The sequence below is a fragment of the Nicotiana attenuata genome, chromosome 8, assembly GCF_001879085.1.
Source record: "Nicotiana attenuata strain UT chromosome 8, NIATTr2, whole genome shotgun sequence".
Taxonomy (NCBI): domain Eukaryota; kingdom Viridiplantae; phylum Streptophyta; class Magnoliopsida; order Solanales; family Solanaceae; genus Nicotiana; species Nicotiana attenuata.
Genome location: NC_031996.1, coordinates 29,515,807 through 29,533,725, shown reverse-complemented (window position 1 = coordinate 29,533,725; position 17,919 = coordinate 29,515,807). Strand labels below are relative to the sequence as shown.

The following is a 17,919-nucleotide window of genomic DNA, read 5'->3' as shown; positions in this document are numbered from 1 at the left end:
CCCCCCCCCCCTTTTCCCCCCTTTCCCCCTTCTGGTAGTTAGCGATTTATGCTGATGTCTATATGCAGTTTGTTTTTGGTAGAATCCCCTGATCTCCTGACATTAATTCTACAAGGAAAAGGTAATGAATAATTGTAATACCATTTACCATTGCATGCCATCCCATCAGCAATATTTTTGGGTATTTTCATGCAAATAAAGTAAATAAATAGATGATTTTCTTATCAAAATAGATAAATAAATAGATGATATTTAGCATCTATAGGCCAGTTTCTGCTGGTGCTGAAAACGACTCCTCTCTCTCTCTCGGTTTGTCATCCAGCCAAAAAAATTTCTAGCTGTCTTTGAAATTAGATACAGACATTTGATCTACAAGAACTGTTCTAGCATGGGCAGGTAAGCAGGATACCGCATTTGCCCCTTCCACTCCAGTCTGCGAGTCTATTTGTTTCTTCTAGAGATAATGGGTTTCACTTCAAAGCATAACTTGTAATGAAATCTAAAGACTTAACATATAATTGAATGTTTCAAATGCTTCCAGTAGAGTTTGTACAGTTCTACTTTCTTCTTTCCATCTACCCTGAAATTTCAGGATCATAATTTTGAAATATTTTCTCGATCGAATGGAAGTTGGTTAGGAGACTGCAAGGTCAGGATGGAGATATGGCTGGAGAAGAGGTTCCAGCTACACCAAAGAAAATTTTTCAGTTAATGAATGAGGTAATATCGGCTATTGGATATTGCCACTTGTAATTGTCGTTATAACCAGTCTCTGGCATTCTTTTGTAGCCTTTGATTTTTGATTCATTGTTGATTTATTTCTCACCATGGTTATGAGATGTGGCACAAATGTCCTCTCCTGGATGATTTCTGTACTGGTGATGCAGTACACTAGAATGCTTTTTTCTTTAATTTGTCTTCTGAGAGAAGGTATTATAAGTCATGCCTGCAGACTGGTAATTCCTCTCCACTCCAGTCATATCGGTGATCTTCAGGTGTAAACTTTGTTGATCTTTTGTGTTCAGTTTCATTCATGGTATTAGGATACAATTGCTTCCATTTGATTCCTGTCATTTGTTTATTAACTACCAGATAACCCCTTGTGTGTTGCATTTTGCTGATTGAGCTAATCCTGAATGCAGACTATCGAGGCTCTTTCATCAGTTCCGTCGTCAGAACTGGCATTGAGATTGTACTTGCAGTGTGCAGAGGTGAACAATTGATCATTTTATATGCTCTGGAAATGTTGTGTATGATACTATTGAGGAAACCCCTCTAAGAGGCCAATGAGTAAACTACTTCCTAAAAGTATAGATAATAAAATTTTTCTATTTATTAACTGTTAAAAGTCGAGGATAACTACTTTAATTAGAAATAAACAATATAAAAACATAAGGTTTTACAAGCTCTCTGCCTCCATACATTCTGAAAAGATGGCCTGGTTTGTGCTCCAAATTCTGCTATTGCAAGTAGAATAATATTTAATGGAGACTAATATAAGCCATCAAACAGATAAGAAGTAGACTAATATTTCATCCAACAGAAATTGAAGGGTTTGTGAAAATCCAAAAAACAAACCTTTCAATTCGCCTTAAATGACTAATTTTAGACTAGGTTGAATACATACGTGGTCCCTTAAAGTTGCCCGAGTTTTTCATTTAGACACCTCAACTAGAGGTGTGATATATTAAACACATGATGTTAGTTGATAATGTGTCTATTGAACACATGCTGCTGACGTGGCATGGAGAGTGTATCACACCTCCTTTTGAGAGAGTGAAATGACTTAAGTTATCTTTTCATTTTTTTTTTCTATCTCATTCCCTTCCTATCTGCTGCCATCACTCTACGCTGGCCAACGTCCCCTCTTTACTTTTCGGAGATCTTAGGGATTTGCTTTAGAAAGTAATTAAGCCTAGTGTTATGGCCACGAGGAATGAAAACCAAGCCACCTGAACAAGCTCAATATCATAGATTAGAGATGGAACAGAATTTTTTTAACATAGCATAAGTCAAACTGATGAGAAATAGGTTACTTCAGTGTGGTTTCTACTGATCAAGTAAAGAAGAAGTTGGAATCAAATTAATAGCAGCACTACTAGTTGGATATGTGAGAATCTGAAGTTAGCGAGTACAAGAAAAATCTTGAAAAGATGCAATTTGTAAATTCCAAAATTTCAAGACATATGGGAGATTTTGACACCACCCCACCACCATCTCTTTGCGCACCTCCACCATTGCCACTACCTCCACCATTACTGAACCACCAAAAAGGCCACCGTGCACCAGCCAGCTTAAGAACCACCTGAAATAACCACCAATACCATGACACCGCTCCACCACTACGCTTCCATCTCCACCACATTCCCCAAAAATTCCCGTAGCTATATGCCGTCGAAGCCAGCTGCTACAAGCAATCCTTATCCACCAGTTGGTCGAAGAATCGAAAATGAGAGAGCTGGTGGAAGCAACAGAGGAATGGTTGTTGGTTTTGCTACGGTGAAGAGGTGGTTGAAGAATTAAAAAGGGATTGGAGGGTGGTGGCAATTTATTCCGATTAACTTTCTTCGTCTTCTTGAGCCAGCGGATTTGATTTTTCATGTTAAGAGGAAGAAGAAAGACTACAAAACAACAACAACATACCCAGTATAATCCCACATAGTGGGGTCTAGGGAGGGTAGTGTGTACGCAGACCTTACCCTTACCTTTGTAGAGTTAGAGAGGCTGTTTCTAATAGACCCTCGGCTCAGGCAAGCATAGGTACCACAATAATAACAAGAAAACAAGACGGGACAACACCGAAAAATCATGTAAAAGTAGCATAGACCACAAGATAGTAAGATGATCGAAATGTTAAAAAAAACGACAGGTATTCAAATAAGCCTACTACCAACCAAATGCGAGAGTACGTACTAACACCACCGGTATGAATAATCTAGGCTACCTAACCTACTATCCTAATCTTCGACCTCCACACCTTCCTATCACGGGTCGTGTCCTCGGTCAGCTGTAGCTGCGCCATGTCATGCCTAATCACCTCACCCCATTTGGCGGAAGTCCTCTTTTCCGGTCAATGTTTCTTTCCTTTCTCTTTTTTTTCCTTGAGATTTTCATTTTTTTATACTTTGTTGATGCATCTTTTTCTGATCGGTCATATTTGCCACGTCAACAGCGAGTAGCATGCACACACTTTGGTTTGTGTAGAATTGTTAAATATGTGTTTCAATAGGCACACTTGTGAACAGGTTCAGGTGTTCGATTGGAACAACTTTTAGTATAGGTATCTAAATGAAAAATTCGGCAAGTTTAAGGGGCCGCATATGTATTCAGCCTTTAGACTATAAAATGAAAGACTGTTCTGTTTTAGAATCTGTCCAACATTTACAAGAATTTTCAGACATCCATATCATGGAATATCTCCTTAAAATTCTAAATTATGCCGTAATATTATTCTGAGATTTGAGATTTCAACAACCTCACCCCTTCACTGGGTGGATGGGCAATGGTTGGGAGAAAAAGATAATCATGGCTAAAAGATTGGGAGTACAGTTAGAGCAAAAACTGGATATGTGCTGATGGATTAGACCTATTTCGTGTTCTCTTTTCTTCCTTTTCACCTCATTTGTGCCCTCAGAATCAGCTCAAGTTTATAAGCATGGCACGAGAATTACCTAGTGAAATCTATTTGAATTGCCTAGGAAACTGTCTTCCTTGGCAATTTCCTAGGCAATTCAAAAGATTCCACTAGGTAATTGTCTTTTTCTGCTTTACAAAAAAAAGAAAAAAAAGAAAAGGAAATTGTCTTTCTTCATAAAAAGAACAAAAAGAAGGGAAATTATCTCTCTGCAATATGATGTTCACTGAGAAATGCCTTCCAGCAGCACCTGTGATCTATACATGTTTGTGTGAGCGCATCTATTTTATATATTTCACGTGAAAGAGTCTCTTCGCTTTCTCTAGGTGAGCATCAAAACTTTACTCAATCCATTAGTTTTTTATTTATTTATGAAACTTGCTTTTGTTCCTCAGGCTGCCAATGATTGTGATCTTGAACCGATTGCATATGAATTTTTTACACAAGCTTTTGTACTATATGAAGAAGAAGTTGCGGTAATTGCTCAACCATAAACAATGTGTTTATATAGTATGCTTCTTCGCATTTACCTTGTCATCTGCTCAAAGTTCTACTTAAGCTTCTTGCACTTGGTATTAGGATTCAAAAGCTCAAGTGACTGCAATACACTTGATAATTGGAACTCTTCAGAAGATGACTGTGTTTGGTGTTGAGAACAGGGATACCTTGACTCATAAGGCCACAGGGGTAATTTTTACCTCTAATCTCTTTGGGTCCGTCTATCTATTTAATTGTCATCTGACAATGGGAATACATTTTTTGATGTGTAGTATTCAGCAAAACTTCTAAAGAAACCTGATCAATGTAGAGCAGTTTATGCTTGTTCACATCTCTTTTGGGTTGACGATCAAGATGGTATTAAAGATGGAGAAAGGTTGGCAAGAGTGCTCCTCAAATTTCTCATTTTTAGTTGGGTTATTTGCATATTCAATTGATGCATCTTCTAAGTACATGAACTTTTCTTTTCCATAGCTTTGTCCATTCAGGAGTTAAATCCTTGCATTTTGCTTTAATTTATGGATTTCCCTTTTATTTTGTTACCCTGAAATATATGATGTGCTACCTTTGATATCACAGGGTCTTGCTTTGCCTAAAGCGTTCGTTGCGGATTGCTAATGCAGCACAGCAACAGGCAAATGTTACAAGGGGTAGCAGTGGACCTGTCACACTTTTTGTTGAAATACTTAACAAGTTAGTAATCGGAACACTAATGTTGTAAACTGAAACTTGGGTTCTAGATTGCAGGCATAGGTTTTATATTGTAATGAATCTATTTCTGGGCTCAGGTACCTCTATTTTTTTGAGAAGGGGAACCCTCAAATAACACCTGGTGCAATTCAGAGCCTTATAGAGTTGATTAAAACTGAGATGCAGAGTGATGCCACGACCCCAGATTCTGCTTCGGACGCTTTCTTCACCAGCACATTGCGTTATGTTCAATTTCAGAGACAAAAAGGAGGGCTAATGGGAGAGAAATACAATCCAATTAAGGTGTGATACTTTCATGTTTCTTGTGGCATGTCAGATTTGTTGTGCTAAACACATTGTGCCTAAGCTCTGAAAGTGGAGGATTTAGTGGTATCTGAACTACCAAAATGAGCGTTTCTGCAGTGCTGCTGACCATCAATTATTCTATCAGCAATAAATACAACAACTTCCTACAATCTTATTACTAGACGGTTCAATGTAAAATTCTCCTTTTACAGTAAGCTATTCTTTACCCTACAGGAGGTTGCCTGATTTCTTTAGGTTGGTGCATGGAAGGAGATCTCAGTCTTTGGAATGTATATTAGGACTTCCTTTTGATTTAAACTTATTGTACAGGGCGGGGTCTCTAAATGAATAAAGTAATGTGTATTTTCTGGTCTTAAAATGGATATTATTGCTTTGATATGGTATTAACTTTTTGGGTGGAACCAGGCTGTGAAATAGTAAAGATTTTACTATTTGTAGGAAGACGTTACTGTACAGATACTAGATACTACAGGAAGGCCTTTCGTTTCTCTCCCTTAGTCCATACATTGATTATTAGATGATATTTTTGATCTGATAATGATGTTTCACATGGGACTGAGCAGCTAACCATAAATTTTCCTACAAGTCCATGTAAAAAGAGAAAAAACGACAATTTCTCGTCTGAAATTGTTGATTTAGCGTAAGGTGTGGTTGTCGTGAACTTCATTGTGTTTCTTAACGTGTGTATAGAAACTTGTAGTTTTTATCCTATTTTATTAACTAATTACAAATTTGCCTAAATCTGACAAACAACGAGATGATGTACATATTGCATTAGTTCCACATGTTAAGCAACAGTCGTATGATTGGCATATTTTACATTCTAGCATGCATAATGATAGTCAAAATAAAATCATCTGAGGGACTCAAACAACAACCCAATTGGCTAATTGATCCAAGTCTTAGGGGAAGGTAGTGAAGGACCTTGTGAGGCCAATCTTGAAAGACAACACATTATTAAAACGGCCTACCATGTTCTTGGTTCATGTTCAAGCGCAATACTCAATGTTGTTTCGACCCTCAAGTGATGGTGACTTCAACTCAATAACTCCTCAATTTTTGGTTTGTGTAAATGCAGCTTGAATTTCAGATAATTTTTGTTAAAATAGCACGGGCTAGCCAGTTTTCGGACTGGTCATTTAAAAATAGCCAGCGTTTGCAAAGTCACTGAAAAATAGCCACTATTTTACTGCAACAGGGACCGGTCCAGCATAATATACTGGAGATCGGTGCACCTGTGCATGAACTTGCAGCATATTATGCTGGAACTCCAACACGCGGAAAGTTCCAGCATAATATACTGGAGATTTGAGCACCTGTGTATGAATTTCCAGCATATTATACTGGACCGATATATTATACTATGTGATTGATTGTAGAAAGCTCACATTTTTTCCTCTTTTATTTATTTATTATTTTTTTTCAAACCACCAAGTGAGTGAAAGTTATTAAAGCTAAACAGAGGAAGAGATAAGTTGAGGGATACCAAAGCTCCACGGTAAATATAAATATGAGAAAGAATGCATATCCTTAAGCAAGTACAAGACTCAAATTCTTAATTAAACAAGTTCAAAGGGATTGCATATAGTATGCCCCATGATTTTCCTCTCTTCAGATCCTAGAGCAATTAGAGAAAACCAAGATTGACATGAGCACTAAGCATAGGAGTAAGAAAAGGCATGCCTAACGATGATCCTTATGTATAGAAAAGTATAAGAAAATGATAGCATTCCTTTTTGGTTTGTAGCAACAACCTTTTACACTGTCAAATAGGCTTATTCAATACGTATCTTTCTTTTTGTCTCCGTTTGACCACCTATTTCTAGCCTGTCTCTCAAATAAGAATATACGAAATTCGATCGATTACGTTAAAACTCCGACTACTATTTCAACGTTCTTTGGAATTGCCAATGATTCTTTTAAAATGTAAAATGCCGAATGAAAAAGAGATTGTGGCAACAAAATGGAACTCTCATTTTGTCACCAAAATTTATAGTCTAATGATATATATGTGAGAACACAGAATAGGTATGAGTTCAATTCTCAACGTTCATTCCTTTACTCTTTTCTAAACCACTAAAATAGATTGATTTGATTTATTTTCGGGGCAAACTAACTAGATTACTTCATATTTTTAAAATGAGATATTCAGTTGTTCGAAAACTACACAAAATTACAATGAGTTGCAAGTTTACACGAACCAAAATTCACTCGGGAAGCAAATAAGTCATTTTGGGATGGAGAAAATGGTTGTTTTCTTTACCTATTCCGCTTTAGAACGAATGATACTATTAAGATATCAAGTCCTATAGTTGTTTCTTTCACTATGATTTTTAATTTTTTTTACATGTTTTAAGATATATTTTCATAATCTATACTCTATAGCAGTATTTTTATATTATTGCTAATTTTATTTGCATTAGGAAAAGTCGATGCATTTATTCATACTCCCACAATTTAGAGAAAATGGAGTATCATATTTGGTGTGGTAACTATTTCTCAATTCATAAATCAAAACTCCCGGGTTCGAGACTTATGAAAGAAGTCATTTTTGCTAGGAACTAACAGTGGGACTTTCAACACGAATATGGATTAGTCGGGCCTAGGAGTGGCAAACGGGCGGGTCGGGTCGGATATGGTTCTGGTCGAAAACAGGTAATGAAAAAATAGATAAATTATTGACCCGACCAATATTTAATACGGATAAAAAACGGGTTAAATCGGCGGATAATATGAGTAACCATATTATCCATGACTTCTTGCATATGATCACTTTTGGGAGAATTCTTAGTCTCCCTAACTTGAGTAACCCCCAATTTGAGGATTTACAAATGTAAAGGTTAGACTCATTGGTTATCCATTTTCTAAATGGATAACATGGTTCTTATCCATATTTGACCCGTTTTTAAAAAGTTTATTATCCAACCCATTTTTTAGTGGATAATATAGGTGGTTAACTGTTTTCTTTTAACAGGCCCTAACACGCCAGCCACCGGGTGAAAACCCAATTTTTTTTTTTGCTACAAATATTAGGGGTGTCAATGGATATTTGAAAACCGACTAAACCGACCGAACCGAACCGATTTTTTGGTTTCTTTTGAAGAAACCGTAGGTTTTTATATAAATCTATAACCGTACCGATAATTAGAGTAGGTTTTTTACTTTATAAAAATAAACCGAAATAATACCGAACCGTACCGAATAAATTTTACATGTGAATATAGTAAGTTTAAAACTAATAAAGCATGAAATTTTTCATTGGGCCTTGGAATTATGAAAACTGCTACAAGCCAATAAGTAATTAAACTCAAAATACTAATTCCTAAAACCTATTATGCTACCTATACTTAAACTAAGCTATTTTAAGTATCTTTATTAGCAAGACACAAAGTATTCTAGCGATTATGAGTATATTGAATATGTTTTCTTTCATATAATTTAGATTTATCTTTTTGAATATTTATTATAGACTTTATTCTTGAGTCCCAACTTGGTTAATATCTTTCCACTCGTGTGATTTATATTTTCTTTGCTTTTACTTGGTTTCTTTTACGTAGTTGTCGAATAGTTGTGTATCTATACTCTAGCCATCTTTCATGTTTTTTAATTCATTATCCCTTAAACAGTAAAAATGTCTAGAGAGTTTTGCAAAGTCCTATAAAAGAACGTATGTTATTGCATTCTATTTTTACTGGTGAATTTTACATGACATTTAAAAAAATACCGAAAATTAACCGAACCGTACCGATACCGAAGTGAAACTGACATGATTGGGACGATTTCGAAAAGTCTAATTTTGGTTATACATAATAGAATAACCGAAAAATTGGTATGGTACTAATTTTATGAAATAACCGGCCGAACCGAACCATTGACACCCCTAGCTACAATGGATCCATTCAAAGTAACTAGTATACATGTTTTTTTAAGGGTTTTGAGTTCCAAAAGGGAAAGAGAAAGAGTAAAGCGTTACCGACTTGTTTGGAATACCACAAGGGCTTAGATTGCTTCCCTCCTAAAAGCCGTTACATTGTGCGGTTTACACAGACTTTTCGAGTGGTCGTTGTTCAATGCCATTTCTTTAATGCTCTTTTATTGCTATTCTTCTTCTGAATCTTGACAATGTTAATAATATATTTCATTTTCAATTCCATGTTATGTACCTCTAAATCTCAGAAATTTACAACTAATATTTGGTGGTGAAACTTTCCCTTAATTCTGGTATAACTAATTTTAAAGATCTTTGCTTTCATTATACGTAGGAATGTAAAAACAAAAATGACTGTTCTGTTTCCTTGCAGAAGATTTTGAGTTTGTACATTGAGATGGGATTCATAAGCACAATATTGGGATTCTTCGGATTTGGAATGGGGATCGTGATAGGGCTAGTGATCGGCTATTTCCTCTTCATCTACGTTTTACCAACTGATGTCAAGGTCACCTTTCTTCTTTCCTCTTTCTGTTTTCATAATATGTTTTCTCTGCATGCTTATTTTCTGTCTTAAATTTTATTACACACACATATACAAAGTGAGTTTTAATTTATATACATCAAACAGTATAAAGATTAAACTTATTTTACGTTGTTGGTATGTATAAGTTAAACTCGTATGTATGTATGTATATGTCTGTGTATAAGTTAAACTCGTATATTATATTCCGTGTCAGAGATAGTGAGTGGGTGCATATGCACATATTGTGTATAGAAAACATGTCAAAACAGATTATTTATAGCACCTGTTTTCAGGGAGATTTTAAAGATATATGTGTTTAGAGTAGTATTATTTTTCAAATTTGAAGGAGTTAGAAAACCTCTATCTGTAATTAGCATAGCTTGAGTTCTTTTTTGTGTCTGTTTGGCTGCAAATACTATCTGAAATATACATGGAACTGATTTTATCTTAAATCTCCCTGACCCTCCGGACAAATACTCCCTTTTTATTTTATGAAATAATTAAACATGAGGGCGAGTTTAAGTGTTGATTGGAGTTTTTTGTTGTATTATATTAGTCGTAGTGAAAAAATATAATGAAGTAACACTTGAAAAAGTTGTTTCAACAACAAAAACAGCAACAGTGCTTCAGTCCCAAGCTAGTTAGGATGCGTTATATGAATCTTTACTATCCATTTCGCTCCATTTGGACCCATTACATTTCAATATTCAGCTACAAAATTTGTTTGATAGAGAAAACATTAAGTAAATTTGAATCCTTGAATATTTTGGAAGTCTATATAGACTGTGTTACCATTGCAATGGTGTCAAACATTTTGAGACTTTCCAAAATAGAAAGAGGTCATATAGATTCAAATGGATGGATTACTACTACATATTTTGAGGTTGCAGTTAAAGTGAAGGTGATCTTGCTTGTTTAGCAGATTAGTGAAAAAAATTTCTGTTTTGGTTACAAACTTCTCAGAATAAGGCAAAGACCGTATTTGTTTCATATTACTTCATCTTATTATTAGCAGCATCTGAAAAGCAAAATTCTTAGATGAAAAAAAGTAATTCTTGAACAAGTTTCATCTTATTTGGGCTTTACTCTTTTCAGGTTCCTGATATTCGGCCCTTGGCAGAGCAAGATACTGAAAGCCTGCAACGGCTGCTCCCTGAGATACCACTTTGGGTTAAAAATCCAGATTATGATCGCGTATGTTGTAGTAATTACTACTTTTCTACTTGCACAAAAGCTTTCGAGTGATCAACTCTTACTTTGCATAACAACCTTTTTCTGTAACTGCATTCTGCAGCTTGATTGGCTTAATAAAATGATCGAACTCATGTGGCCTTATTTAGACAAGGTAATGTTTACTTGTATATACCACATTACTCTTTTCCCTTTAATTGAGCTGAATATTCACATTAAAAATTTCTTAGGCTATTTGTAAAACAGCAAAAGGTATAGTAGATCCCATCATAGCCGAGCAGATTCCGCTGTACAAAATTGAGTCAGTTGATTTTCAATCATTCACCTTAGGCACCCTGCCACCTACATTTCCAGGTTAGTTGCTTATTACTTAATGAGCTTTGTATTCTTTCGTGCATAAATGTAGCATGTTTCATATGGTTAACTTGTTGCACCAATATGCCAGGAATGAAGGTCTATATCACCGAGGAGAAAGAGCTGATAATGGAACCAGTCATTAAGTGGGCAGCTAATCCAAACATCACTGTTGCAGTGAAGGCGTTTGGGTTGAAAGCCACTGCTCAGGTAATGCTTTTAATTTAACTGCTCTTAGCAACAAATACGGTGATGTTACAAATTTGTTCCCGAAATAAAAATTCATGTGTGCTTCTAGTTTTTAGAATTTATGTTTGAAGAATTTCTCCTTCAGCTACAAGTTCACCTCTGTCATTCAACTGCCGACACTTGTGATTGTCTCAGGTGGTTGACTTGCAAATATTTGCCTTACCTCGAATCACCTTGAAGCCACTGGTTCCAACCTTTCCTTGTTTCGCGAAGATATATGTTTCTCTTATGGAGAAGGTGAGTGCTCATACCCCTAACTTAATAGTATGACTAAAACGTTTAATCAAATCTCAATCCCTCAAAATGTTGCATAAAATTTCACCCGCTTGAGATTGTGCACATCCATTAGAAATGGCAATATATCGATTACTTTTACCTGGTGAGAAATATACCCTTTTTTCAGAAAACACTAGTCCAATACCAATAGCTTTTTTTTTTAAACATGAAATATTGCAGCCTTACATGGTAGCTTCAACTTGTCTAATATGCTTGCAGCCTCATGTCGATTTTGGACTAAAACTTGTCGGTGCAGATGCAATGTCCATTCCTGGCGTGTACAGATTTGTTCAAGTATGATCGATCCCTTATCTCTTCTATCTTCCTTGCTTATTGTCGCTTTAAATCTTCCTGTCTTGGTCACTTAAAAGTTATTTTAAAACTCCTCAGGAGATTATCAAAGATCAAGTTGCAAATATGTATCTATGGCCAAAAACACTTGAGGTCCAAATATTGGATCCTTCAAAGTAAGCTTCTTTTTATTTCTTTCATTTATCTAATCCTGCAAAGTAAATCTCATTCGGCATTTCAGTCGATATTATTCATTTTGGTGTCTTTTCTTGATAAGTTGTAATTCTGTTTTGTTCTTTCGACAGAGCAATGAAGAGGCCAGTTGGAATTCTTAATGTGACAGTTGTGAGGGCAATGAAGCTTAAAAAGACAGATCTTTTGGGGCTCTCAGACCCCTTTGTGAAACTAAAAATTATGGATGACAAACTATCATCAAAGAAAACATCAGTGAAGCACAAAAACTTGAACCCCGAATGGAACGAAGAATTTAGTTTCGTGGTTAAGGATCCAGAAACTCAAGTCTTAAAATTTTCTGTTTATGACTGGGAGCAGGTATATCTTATTGATCATATTGTTTTTCTAAAAACATTTCTTCTGCAATCCTGAATCATTGGAGATGTTATATTTTGTTTGCTTAGGTTGGCTCACATGAAAAAATGGGTGTGAATATTGTGCCATTGAAAGATCTTACACCAGATGAACCAAAAGTATTGACACTAGATCTTCTGAAAAACTTAAAACCAGATGATGTTCAAAATGAAAAAGCAAGAGGACAGCTTGTACTTGAAGTGATGTACAAAGCTTTTAACGATGAAGAACTCGCAAATGGTGCTGACGAATCAGGTACGGTAGAGAAGGCTCCTGATGGAACACCTGAGGGCGGAGGTATGCTCGTAGTTATTGTCCATGAAGGTCAAGATCTTGAAGGAAAGCACCACACAAATCCATCTGTTCGTCTGCTCTTCAGAGGGCAAGAGAGAAGAACTAAGGTATCTTTTATGATATTTTCATTCTGAACCCATTGATTCTAGATTCTGGATTCGCCTTTGGATAAAGACCTATAGCTAGAGCAATAAAGTTGTTTGGACTAATCACTTTCTGATTATTTACAACAAATGTTAAGGTGACAACTAAAATATACAACAAAACAACAACAAACCCAGTTTGATCCCAGCAGGTGGGGTCTGGGGAGGGTAGTCTGTACGCAGACCTTACCCCTACCTAATACAGGTAGAGAGGCTATTTCCAATAGACCCTCGGCTCAGGAAGGGCAAGAAGAAGAAGAGAAAAGCAAGAAAGGAAGAAAGATGGAAGATAAAAGAAAAAGGGAGAGATAAAGGATAAGTGGTACCAAATAATAGCAACAGGGAATACAATACCTGAGGCGAACAAAACCACATAACGTAATAAAAATCTAATAATATGAAGGGATATGCATGCTACTAAGACTATGGGTGAACAACTATAAACTACCTACTAACCTTCTACCTTAATCCTCGACCTCCACACCCTCCTATCAAGGGTCATGTCCTCAGTGAGCTGAAGCAGCGCCATGTCCTGCCTAATCACCTCTCCCAAATACTTCTTAGGCCTACCTCGACCTCTTCTCAAACTCTCCATGGCCAACCTCTCACACCTCTTAACAGGAGCATCAATGCTTCTTCTCTTAACATATCCGAACCATCTCAGTCTCGACTCCCGCATCTTGTCCTCCACGGAGGCTACTCCCACTTTGTCCCGGATAGCTTCATTCTTAATCCTATCTCTCTTGGTACACTCACACATCCATCTCAACATCCTCATCTTTGCTACTCTCATCTTATGCACGTGGGAGTTCTTGATTGGCCAACACTCAACCCCATAAAGCATAGCCGGTCGAACCACCACTCGATAAAACTTAACCTTAAGTCTTAGCGGCACATTCCTATCACACAAAACACCGGAAGCGAGCCTCCATTTCATCCATCCTGCTCCAATGCGATGCGCGACATCTTCGTCAATCTCCCCGTTACCCTGGATAATAGACCCGAGATACTTAAAACTCGATCTCTTGGGGATAACTTGAGCATCAAGCTTAACCTCTACGTCTGCATCATGGGTCCTATCATTGAACTTGCACTCCAAGTATTCTGTCTTGGTTCTACTCAGTTTGAAACCTTTAGACTCCAAGGTCTGTCTCCAAACCTCCAACCTCGCGTTAACACCGCTACGCGTCTCGTAAACCAACACTATATCATCGGCAAATAGCATGGACCAAGGCACTTCCCCTTGGATGTGACGCGACACTACATCCATCGCCAAGGCAAATTAAAATCGGCTAAGAGCCGATCCCTAGTGCAACCCCATCACCACAGGGAAATGCTCTGAGTCACCACCCACAGTCCTCACCCGAGTCTTAGTATCATCATACATATTCTTAATCACACTAAGCTACCGGAACACCGCTAACCTCCGAACACCTCCACAGGACCTCCCTCGGAACTTTATCGTATGCTTTCTCAAGGTCAATAAACACCATATGCAAATCCTTCTTCCTCTCCCTGTACTGCTCCACTAATCTCCTTACTAGATGAATTGCTTCCGTAGTCGAACGTCCCTGCATGAATCCAAACTGATTCTCAGAAATAGACACGCACCTCCTCACCCTGGCCTCCACCACCCTCTCCCAAACCTTTATAGTGTGACTCAACAACTTGATACCCCTATAATTATTGCAATTTTGGATATTACCCTTGTTCTTGTAAAGCGGAACCATCGTACTCCACCTCCATTCTTTGGGCATCTTCTTTGTCTTAAAAATAACATTAAACAACCCAGTAAGCCACTCCAAACCTGCCCGCCCCGCGCTCTTCCAGAATTCCACCGGGATTTCGCCTGGCCCCGTCGCTCTGCCCCTGCACATCTTACGCATCGCCCCTTCCACCTCCTTTACCGTAATCCGCCTACAGTACCCGAAATCCCGCCGACTCTCGGAGTGCTCCAACTCACCCAGCACAATGCGTCTATCCCCCTCCTCATTCAACATTTTATGGAAGTATGTCTGCCATCTTCTCCTAATAAGTGCCTCGTCCATCAACACCATTATAGTCCTCGAATTCAGTTGCCCCATTTCAGCAGCAATTGCAGAAAGCCTGTTTGCAGTATCCATAGCCATACGTGCTAGTACTCAATTTCTTTGAAAAGAATTTGATCAAGTGAAGACACTTATCGAGCCTAGTGGCGGAGCCAGAAATGTTTCCAAGGGTGTTCAAATTTGAAAGAAGTAAATTACCGACAAAGGTTTTCAATATATGTTTTATACATCTAAAATTAATATTTTACTTATATACACAGCGTAATTTTTCATAATATTCCGGTGAAGGGTGGTCAACTGACCACAGTTGACCACCCTTAGCACAAGGTGGCTTCGTCCTTGTGACGAATTATAACGAGCCATGCCTTGAATGTGGGCAACTAACTTCTTGTACATTTCAAGTGATGCAAAGACCACCTTACTGTTTTATAAGCACTAAATTGCATATGTTGGTTTTAAGTGATTTACATCTATATCTTTTGCGTGAAACTTGCACTTAGGTTATAAAGAAAAACAGAGATCCAAGGTGGGAAGAGGAGTTTCAGTTTGTATTGGAGGAACCACCTGTAAATGATAGGATTCATGTAGAAGTTGTTAGTACTTCAAAAAGAATGGGTCTTCGACATCCCAAGGTACATTCACCTCTCACTCATTATAACTATAACTATTTACACTATATACTAGTTTAAACTCTCTTCATTTATATATCTTTCTTTACTTTTAGGAAGCTTTGGGTTACGTGGATGTGTACCTCGCCGATGTTGTTAACAACAAGAGAATTAATGAGAGATACCATCTTATTGACTCAAAGAATGGTCGACTTCAGATCGAGCTACAATGGAGAACTGCATCTTGAGGCTACTGCCAATTGCTTAATGTAAATGTGTTTTAAGGAGAAACTCCACCAATAATTTTTGTTTCGTTTTGTGGACACAAGTCTGTACTTAGATTTTTTTGTGTGGTTCTAGCTTAATTCCTTAGAAAATCGGATATTTATTTACTTGCATTCTTTAAATTCATGATACTTTGTGCAGCAAGGAGTTTTGGGTTACAACACTACATGTATATATATATTGATGATAAACAAAAAGTAAGATATAAAGTTTCCATAATTATACAAAAAGGATATGTCAGTGTCATTTAAGAAAGAGTTAGTACCCTAAAACCCCCTTAAACTATCATATTTTTGTCAGTTTCCTAGTTAAACTATTTGGTGTCTCCAAAACCCCTTCAACTATATTGCCATTCATATTAAAACTCCCTCGTTGCATTCTTGGAGGTGCGTCTAGTACACGCTCCTAATTATCTAAAAAATGTGCCATGTGGCACTACACGTGCCTATTTAACTTTTATCCTAGGGTATTAACTCTTTAAGAAACTTAATATTTGAGGGTCTAACTTTTACACCTACATACTGCATCCTCTCCGGTTTGTATTATCTTCTTGCTCTTTGTGGAGTATCCGCTCGTTATAACAAATATTAACGAGTTAAATGCAGTAAATTACAGAAAAATTGTAACTCTGGTCCCTTAATTATTGTCTGATTCTAGTTTTACTACTCATGACATCATATTGAACATATTTAACCTTCAATTAATTAAATAATATGTTTTAGTCCCTTCGTTGACGTTTCACGAACTCATCAGGATTTTCACATAAAATAAGAAGCAAAATACCCTCATTACTTTCTCTTGAGCGCGAAACGCTAGGTTAGAGGTTTGGAGGCAGACACTGAAATCTAAAGGTTTCAAGTTAAGCATGACCAATACAGAATACTTGGAGTGCAAGTTCAGTGGTGCGACTCATGAAGCGGATGTGGTTGTGAGGCTGGATTCACAAGTTATCCCTAGGAGAGGGAGTTTTAAGTAGGGGTGTACGAATGAAACCGACAAACCGCACCAACCCACTAATCCGAGTCAAACCGAGAAAAAAACCCGACTATTGTTTTGGTTTGATTTGGTTTGGTATTGGAAGAAAAAATCCGACCATAATTAGTTTGGTTTGGTTTTAAGTAAAAAAAGTCAAACTGAAACCAAACCAAACCAACCCGACATTATATGTATAGAAGTTTTAAATATGTTTAATACATAAAAATATTTATTGTAGTGTAGTTTATAAATATTTCTTAAAATTTCATAGTTTTATCTTTTAACGTATTATTTCAAGCTTGGACTTATAATTTTTGGATGCTCCAATAAGTTTTGTAGTCCATAAATGGTAGTAACTCAAATAAATCCTAAACCAAAATCAAATCAATACTAATACTAATAAAAGACATCCAATTCAAGAATACTATGAATGAAATACTGTTGGATATCTATTTTTTAGTTTTCCCATGGTTTAGATAAAATGCATAACTTATTTTTCTTTTAGTATTTAGTCATGTAAATAATAGTAATTATTAGTGTACTTATTTTAGCAACTTAGTAATTTAAAATTATGTTTGTTTTCATTATGACTTATTAATAATATTTATTTTATGCGATTTTATTATCTTTCTTGTTGAAAATTTTAGTATAATGCCATGACTGTAACGGCCTGGCCGGTCATTTTAAGAATTAACGCCCCGATCCCCTATTAACTGTTTTTCCCGTATTTATTTCTGCTACTCTGAGTTGCCGGGAGGTTTCGTTTTGAGTTTCGGAGTATTTTGGGACACTTAGTCCCTAAATGAGAAGTTAAGTTTTAGAATTTGGACCGTAGTCGGAACAGGGTGAAGACGGCCTCAGAATGGAACTCCGTGAGTTCCGTTAGCTCCGTTGGGTGATTTCGGGTTTAGGAGCGTGTTCGGATTGTGTTTTGGAGGTCCGTAGCTTATTTAGGCTTGAAATGCCGAAAGTTGAATTTTTGAAGTTTCCGGTTCGATAGTGAGATTTTGATAT

The 17,919-nt window shown here is 36.8% G+C and overlaps 2 protein-coding genes across 3 annotated transcripts in view; both read left to right on the top strand.

Annotated features, from left to right (window-relative positions):
* Window positions 1-5,637, top strand: part of LOC109231145 (vacuolar protein sorting-associated protein 35B-like) — a 14,870-nt gene extending 9,233 nt beyond the window's left edge. For both annotated transcript variants that reach the window (XM_019396706.1, XM_019396708.1), the window contains 7 exons: window positions 631-720; window positions 1,143-1,211; window positions 4,030-4,110; window positions 4,214-4,321; window positions 4,405-4,508; window positions 4,712-4,825; window positions 4,921-5,637. In XM_019396706.1, coding sequence (XP_019252251.1) covers window positions 631-720; window positions 1,143-1,211; window positions 4,030-4,110; window positions 4,214-4,321; window positions 4,405-4,508; window positions 4,712-4,825; window positions 4,921-5,131 — 777 coding nt within the window. In that variant the 3' untranslated portion in view covers window positions 5,132-5,637. The remainder of the gene's footprint in view (window positions 1-630; window positions 721-1,142; window positions 1,212-4,029; window positions 4,111-4,213; window positions 4,322-4,404; window positions 4,509-4,711; window positions 4,826-4,920) is intronic.
* On the top strand, window positions 9,217-16,037 carry LOC109231831 (synaptotagmin-1-like). Its single transcript, XM_019397461.1, has 13 exons — window positions 9,217-9,370; window positions 9,451-9,585; window positions 10,699-10,797; window positions 10,898-10,948; window positions 11,025-11,148; window positions 11,240-11,358; window positions 11,533-11,634; window positions 11,893-11,967; window positions 12,064-12,140; window positions 12,270-12,516; window positions 12,603-12,953; window positions 15,538-15,669; window positions 15,762-16,037. Exons 2-13 carry the CDS (start codon window positions 9,475-9,477, stop codon window positions 15,891-15,893), a joined length of 1,620 nt encoding a protein of 539 aa, XP_019253006.1. The 5' UTR covers window positions 9,217-9,370; window positions 9,451-9,474; the 3' UTR covers window positions 15,894-16,037.

Excerpts from the sequence above, each read along its gene's own strand:
- LOC109231831 (XM_019397461.1), top strand. The coding sequence starts at position 9,475 with ATGGGATTCATAAGCACAATATTGGGATTCTTCGGATTTGGAATGGGG. Across the intron at positions 10,798-10,897 it reads AAAATCCAGATTATGATCGC|CTTGATTGGCTTAATAAAAT; the intron begins GTATGTTGTAGT and ends TGCATTCTGCAG. Across the intron at positions 12,954-15,537 it reads GGCAAGAGAGAAGAACTAAG|GTTATAAAGAAAAACAGAGA; the intron begins GTATCTTTTATG and ends ACTTGCACTTAG.